The sequence below is a fragment of the Mustelus asterias genome, chromosome 12 (assembly GCF_964213995.1).
Source record: "Mustelus asterias chromosome 12, sMusAst1.hap1.1, whole genome shotgun sequence".
NCBI lineage: Eukaryota > Metazoa > Chordata > Chondrichthyes > Carcharhiniformes > Triakidae > Mustelus > Mustelus asterias.
Genome location: NC_135812.1, coordinates 44,923,453 through 44,931,620, shown reverse-complemented (window position 1 = coordinate 44,931,620; position 8,168 = coordinate 44,923,453). Strand labels below are relative to the sequence as shown.

General features: G+C 44.6%; 1 protein-coding gene across 1 annotated transcript in view; it reads right to left on the bottom strand.

The window, feature by feature from the left end:
- Window positions 1-5,166: 5,166 nt before the first annotated feature.
- The window catches only part of LOC144502005 (matrix metalloproteinase-28-like), a 29,121-nt gene continuing 26,119 nt past the window's right edge, over window positions 5,167-8,168 (bottom strand). Inside the window, exon 6 of the mRNA XM_078226023.1 lies at window positions 5,167-6,646. Coding sequence (XP_078082149.1) covers window positions 6,243-6,646 — 404 coding nt within the window. The 3' untranslated portion in view covers window positions 5,167-6,242. The remainder of the gene's footprint in view (window positions 6,647-8,168) is intronic.

Below are 8,168 nucleotides of genomic sequence, written 5' to 3'. Positions count from 1 at the left end.
ACCCCAGCAGGAAGTGAATTGTTTCTAGAGGGTTTAACATTCAGACTACTGCTTAGGCTAGAGTATCCCATCATCCTGTGTCTTGGCCCCTGTCCATTTTATAAATATATATATTCAGATAGTGTAATCTATACCTGCACTTGAGATAAGTTATAATCACAAGAGAGGAAGTGTTAGGTGTATTAAAAAGCATTAAGGTCGACAAACCCCCAGGGCCAGATGGCATCTATCCCAGGTTACTGAGGGAGACAAGAGATGAAATTGTTAGGCTCTAACAGAAATCTTTGTTTCCTCATTGGCCACAGGTGAGGTCCCAGAGGATTGGAGGATAGCCAATGTTGTCCCATTATTTTAGAAGGGGAGCAAGGATAACCCGGGTAATTATAGGCCAGTGAGCTTGACGCCAGTGATAGTGAAAGTGTTGGAGGGGATTCTTAGAGATAGGATCTACACACATTTGGAACTGAATGGTTTTATTAGTGACAGACAGCATGGTTTTGTATGAGAGAGATCATGTCTCACTAATTTAATTGAGCTTTTAGAGGAGGTGACAAAAATGATTGGTGAGGGAAGGGCTGTGGATGTTGTCATGGACTTTAGCGAAGCATTTGACAAGGTCCCTCATGGCAGGCTAATGCAAAAAATTAAATCACATGGAATCAGGGGTGAACTAGCTAGATGGATTCAGAACTGGCTTGGCCATAGAAGACAGAGGGTTAGCGACGGAAAGGTGTTTTTCTGAATGGAGATCTGTAACTACTGGTGTTCTGCAGGGATCAGAGCAGGGACCTTTGTTGTTTGTAATATATATATTAAAAAATGACTTGGAAGAAAACGTAGCTGATCTGATTAGCATGTTTGCGGATGATACTAAGATTGCTGGAGATGCGGATAGTGATGAAGATTGTCAGAGAATACAGCAGAATATAGATAGGCTGGAAAACTGGGCAGAGAAATGGCAGATGGAATTAAATCTGGACAAATGCGAGGTGATGCATTTTGATAGATCCAATTCAGATGGGAGTATAAAATAAATGGCAGAACCATCAGGAGCAGAGACACAGGGAGAGATCTGGGTGTGCAGGTCCACAGATCCTTAAAAGTAACAGCACAGGTGGAAAAGGTGGTGAAGAAAGCATGTGTCTTGCTTGCCTTCATCGGATGGGGCATCGAGTATAAAAGTTGGCAAATTATGTTACAGTTATATAAAACGTTGGTGAGGCAACATTTGGAATACTATGTCCAATTCTGGTCACCACACTACCAGAAGGACACGGAGGCTTTGGAGAGAGTACAGAAAAGGTTTATCAGGATGTTGCCTGGTATGGAGGGTACTAGCTATGAGGAGAGATTGAATAAACTAGGATTGTTCTCCGTGGAAAGACGGAGGCTGAGAGACGATCTGATAGAAGTTTATAAAATTATGAGAGGTATAGATAAGGTGAACAGTTGGAAGATTTTCCCCAGGGCAGAAATAACAATTACAAGGGGGCACAAGTTCAAGGTAAGGGGGGAAAGGTGCAGTGGAGATGTGCAGGGGAAGTTTTTTACACAGAGGGTGGTGGGGGCCTGGAATACACTGCCAAATGAGGTGGTTGAGGCAGATAGGTTCGCGACATTTAGGACTTATCTATATAGACACATGACTGGGAATAGAGGGATATAAGCGGGTGGTCTAGATAAGACAACGTGACCGGCGCAGGCTTGGAGGGCCGAACAGCCTGTTCCTGTGCTGTACTATTCATTGTTCCTTGTATAACATACACTGATCATTGTATCTGGGGTACTCTGGACTCCCATCATTGTGGATGGAGGACTCTATACTCTGATTATTGTGTATGGGGCACTCTATACTCTGATCATTGTGTAGGAGTATCCTATACGATGATCATTGTGTAGGGGTACTCTATACTCTGATCATTATATATGGGGTACACTATACACTGATCATTGCGTATGGGGTACTCTATACTCTGATCATGGTGTATGGGGTACTCTATACTCTGATCATTATGTATGGGGTACTCTATACACTGATCATTGTGTATGGGGCACTCTATCCTCTGATCATTGTGTACGGGGCACTCTATACTCTGATCATTGTGTACGGGGCACTCTATACTCTGATCATTGTGTATGGGGCACTCTATCCTCTGATCATTGTGTACGGGGTACTCTATACTCTGATCATTGTGTATGGGGTACTCTATACTCTGATCATTGTGTATGGGGTACTCTATCCTCTGATCATTGTGTATGGGGCACTCTATCCTCTGATCATTGTGTACGGGGTACTCTATCCTCTGATCATTGTGTATGGGGAACTCTATACTCTGATCATTGTGTATGGGGAACTCTATACTCTGATCATTGTGTATGGGGAACTCTATACTCTGATCATTGTGTATGGGGCAGTCTATACTCTGATCATTGTGTATGGGGAACTCTATATCTGATCATTGTGTATGGGGCACTCTATACTCTGATCATTGTGTATGGGGAACTCTATACTCTGATCATTGTGTATGGGGCAGTCTATACCCTGATCATTGTGTATGGGGCAGTCTATACTCTGATCATTGTGTATGGGGAACTCTATATCTGATCATTGTGTATGGGGAACTCTATACTCTGATCATGGTGTATGGGGCACTCTATACTCTGATCATTGTGTATGGGGTACTCTATACTCTGATCATTATGTATGGGGTACTTTATACACTGATCATTGTGTATGGGGTACTCTATACTCTGATCATTATGTATGGGGTACTTTATACTCTGATCATGGTGTATGGGGAACTCTATACTCTGATCATTGTGTATGGGGCAGTCTATACCCTGATCATTGTGTATGGGGTACTCTATACTCTGATCATGGTGTATGGGGCACTCTATACTCTGATCATTGTGTATGGGGCACTCTATACTCTGATCATTGTGTATGGGGTACTTTATACACTGATCATTGTGTATGGGGTACACTATAAACTGATCATTGCGTATGGGGTACTCTACACTCTGATCATTGTGTATGGGGTTCTCTATACTCTGATCATTGTGTATGGGGTTCTCTATACTCTGATCATTGTGTATGGGGTTCTCTATACTCTGATCATTGTGTATGGGGTTCTCTATACTCTGATCATTGTGTATGGGGTTCTCTATACTCTGATCATTGTGTATGGGGTTCTCTATACTCTGATCATTGTGTATGGGGTACTTTATACACTGATCATTGTGTATGGGGTACACTATAAACTGATCATTGCGTATGGGGTACACTATACACTGATCATTGTGTATGGGGGACTTTATACACTGATCATTGTGTAAGGGGTACTCTATACTCTGATCATTATGTAAGGGGTACTCTATACTCTGATCATTGTGTATGGGGTACTCTATACACTGATCATCGTGTATGTGGTACTCTATACACGGGTCATTGTGTATGTGGTACTCTGTACACTGATCACCGTGTATGTGGTACTCTATACACAGGTCATTGTGTATGTGGTACTCTATACACTGATCAGTGTGTATGTGACGTTCTATATTGTGATCATTGTGTATGGGGTACTGTATTCGGCACGGTGACACAGTGGTTAGCACTGCAGCCTCATAACACCACTGATTCCTGACTTTGGTCATTGTCTGTGTTGAGTTTGCACATTTTCCCATGTCTGCGTGGGTTTCCTCCGGGTGCTCCGGCTTCCTCCCACTTTCTGAAAGACGTGCTGGTTAGGTGCATTGACCCGAGCAGGCACCGGACTGTGGCGACTAGGGGAATTTCACAGTGGCTTCATTGCAGTGTTAATGTAAGCCTTACTTGTGACTAATAAGTAAACTTTACTTTTACTTTACTCTGATCATTGAGTACGCGGTACTCCATACACTGATCATTATGTATCAGGTATTCTATACACTGATCATTATGTATCAGGTATTCTATACACTGATCATTATGTATGGGGCACTCTATACTCTGATTGTTGTGTATGGGGAACTCTATACTCTGATCATTGTGTATGGGGCAGTCTATACCCTGATCATTGTGTATGGGGGACTCTATACACTGATCATTGTGTATGGGCACTCTATACTCTGATCATTGTGTATGGGGAACTCTATACTCTGATCATTGTGTATGGGGGACTCTATACTCTGATCATTGTGTATGGGGAACTCTATACTCTGATCATTGTGTATGGGGAACTCTATACTCTGATCATTGTGTATGGGGTACTCTATACACTGATCATTGTGTATGGGGAACTCTATACTCTGATCATTGTGTATGGGGAACTCTATACTCTGATCATTGTGTATGTGGTAATCTGTACACTGATTATTGTGTATGGGGCACTCTATACACTGATCATTGTGTATGGGGAACTCTATACTCTGATCATTGTGTATGTGGTACTCTGTACACTGATTATTGTGTATGGGGTACTCTATACACTGATCATTGTGTAGGGGTACTCTATACTCTGATCATTATATATGGGGTACACTATACACTGATCATTGCATGTGGGGTACTCTATACACTGATCATTGTGTATGGGCACTCTATACTCTGATCATTGTGTATGTGGTACTCTATACACTGTTCATTGTGTATGTGGTACTCTATACTCTGATCATTGTGTATGTGATATTCTATATTGTGATCATTATGTATGGGGTACTGCATTCGGCACGGTGGCACAGTGGTTAGCACTGCTGCCTCACAACACCATGGATCCCGGTTTGATTCCTGACTTTGGTCATTGTCTGTGTGGAGTTTGCACATTTTCCCATGTCTGCGTGGGTTTCCTCCGGGTGCTCCGGCTTCCTCCCACTTTCTGAAAGACGTGCTGGTTAGGTGCATTGACCCCAGCAGGCGCTGGACTGTGGTGACTGGGAGAATTTCACAGTGGCTTCATTGCAGTGTTAATGTAAGCCTTACTTGTGACTAATAAGTAAACTTTACTTTTACTTTACTCTGATCATTGTGTACGCGGTACTCCATACACTGATCATTATGTATCAGGTATTCTATACACTGATCATTATGCATCAGGTATTCTATACTCTGATCATTGTGTACGCGGTACTCCATACACTGATCATTATGTATCAGGTATTCTATACACTGATCATTGTGTATGGGGTACTCTATACACTGACCATGTTGTATGGGGTACTCTATACACTGATGGCCTGAATCTAACAAAACCTGGTGCATAGGTAGGAATGGCCCAAAGGAAAAAGCGATTAATGTTGGGTGAAGATCCGCATTGGATCCTGGAACTCTTTAACGGATGAGTGAACAATTATTCTTGATAAGCAAGAGGGTGAAATGTTGGCTGGGTGTTGGCGGGAATGTGGAGCTGATGTCACTCTCTGATCAGCCGTGATTCTTTTGAAAGTTGGAGCATGCTCTTGGAGCTGAATGGTTTACCCCGGTCCTAATTCGTGAGAGGGTTGGGAGCTAGTGAAAATTAACATTTTTACGAATGTTCTGGACTGTGTCAGAATGTTGTGGATTGTTTTAGAATGTTGTGGGTTGTTTTAGAATGTTATGGATTGCGTCAGAATGTTGTGGGTTGTCTTAGAAGGTTGTGGGTTGTCTCAGCTGTCAAAATGTGAGCAGAGTTTTCAGAGCAGGTTGTTGGATGTGGACTGGCCTGAAGCCTCCTCAGTGAGATGGAAGCAAATAAAAAGATTTTATCTTTTCAGCCTTGCAGTTACAGAGTGTCATCCAGGCAGGCAAAAAAAAACTCAGGGAAATACTGTGTAATTGTAATAACATTGGGTTACCACAGAATGGTGGAGGTATGCGCTCTATTGAGTGCCCTCTTCCCTTGCTGGTTATGGGAAACTCGATCATTGTGCTTGAGGCATTGTCTATTAAATGCCTGTTTTTGAGTACTGTATACTATACCTGTGTTAGGGAAATCAGGTACTCTGCCTCTGTGTTTTGGCTTATTTTATGTCTATATGACTGAGGTATTCAGTTCATTAGCTCTGTGATTCAGATACTATAAACGTTATCCTTTTGTTTGGGGTTCCTCTGTATCCTCTCCTTGTTTTTTCCCTCTCTCTCTGCATTGAACTGAGAGCTCCAGACACCAATTTCCACAAGAATAATGGGCTGGACACTTCATTTCCCTGAAAGAGAGAGCGGGAAGGAGTTCAGAAGACAATTGCACTTTAAGTTCCAAGTTCTGATGGAGTTTGTGGTGCTGCGGTCACGTCTGTTCCTGTCTATTGTCTCTGTTGTGCCTGTGATGACAACCTGGCCACTCCAGTTCCTCTGCCCACTTGCCCTGATGCAGCACCTTCAGTCTGCTATTGTCAAATTTCCAAAACGTCTCATCTTTGAAGAAATATGTCCACTTCTCGTTCCAGGTGAAGACTCCGTTGATGCCAACCGGGACCCCTTTCCAATCGCTGAGCGTTCTGGGGTAGTATTGCTCCACCTGCATCAGGTCTTCATTTAACACATAGTATTTTGACCCTTTGAAAATCACCACATGACTCAGTGGGTGAAAGTAGAAGGCTGCATCTGGGTGACGAGGCAGGCCCATGTCCTTAACCTTCATCGGGAAGCCCTTGTCCAGCCGGTTCTCTGTGTATCTCCAGCAACGGCCCCCTGGTTAACAGAAAGGGATTCGTTAGATTAGTCTTATGAAAATACAAAATAGGAGCAGGAGTCGGCTATTTGGCCCCTCGAGACTGTGCCCACCATTCAACAAGATCATGGCTGATCTGTCTGGCATAGAAATCACAGAATCCTACAATCCAGAAGGAGGCCATTCAGCCCATTGAGACTGCATCGACAACAATCCCATCCCAGGCCCTATCCCCACAACCTCACACATTTACTTCACTAATCCCTCTAACCTACGCATCCTAGGACACTAAGGGGCAATTTAGCATGGCCAATCCACTTAACCTGCACATCTTTGGGCTGTGGAAGGAAACCGGAGAACCCAGAGGAAACCCACGCAGACACGGGGAGAATGTGCAAACTCCACACAGACAGTGACCCAAGCCAGGAATCGAACCCAGGTCCCTGGAGCTGTGAGTCAGCAATGCTAACCATTGTGCTACCGTGCCACCCCATTATGCCACACTCATCCGGTGACCTGATGAAGGAGCAGTGCTCCAAAAGCTCATGATTCCAAATAAACCTGTTGGACTTTAACCTGGCGTTGTGAGACTTCTTACTATGCTTACCCCAGTCCAATGCCAACATCTCCACATCTTAAAAATATTCAGTGACCCTGAGGAAGAAAGTGTCAAAGTTGCACAACCCTCTTCTGAATGAAAAATATTCCTCCTCGTCTCTGTCCTGTAAGGGTGACCCCTAATTTTAAAACCACGCCCCCTAGACCTGGACGCACCCACAAGAGGAAATGTCCTTTCAACATCTGCCTTGTTGAGGCCATTCAGGACCTTCTGTACTCCGGTTTTACTGGTTGCAAACAGCAGGGGGCAACAAAGTGCAAGGATCTGCTTAAAGACACAGATTGTCCCAGCTCTCTCCCAGCTTCACATCTCCCGTCCTTCCTAACTCATCCAAACTCCTGCTGTCCATACCCTGCCCTGCGTCAGACTCCTGCCCGTCCATCACCCCTGTGCTCACTGACACTCATAGGGGAATTGTAGCAGGTGGGACAGAACATTCGGTGAACCATGCAAAGGTCCTCGGGTGGGAATTTACAGTCTTGGGGCGTGTGCGGCCGGAAAACCCTGCCGATACATTCTCTCGGCTGACCCACTGGTTGTGGAGAGCTGGAGGCAGAGGTGAGGGCTTCTGTGAGGAGGGCAGTGGAGACAGAGGAGAGTGGAGGATGAGGAGAGGGCCTCTGTGAGGAGGAGGTTGGAGGAGAAGAGTGGAGGAGGAGGAGGAGCTGGAAGAACAGGGGCTGGAGGAGGATAAGTTGGTGAATTTGTGTCAAAGGTGCCAAGGAAAGCCCATGCCCCTGCTGTGGAGAAGGCTAGTAGGGACTGGGTTTTTTTCCTTCATTTTTTCATGGGATGCGGGCATCGCTGACAAGGCCAGAATTGGCTGCCCATCCCTAATTGCCCTTGCACGTCTGGCTGGGCCATCTTAGAGGGCAGTTAAGAGGCAACCACATTGCCATGGGTCTGGAGTCAGATGTAGGCCA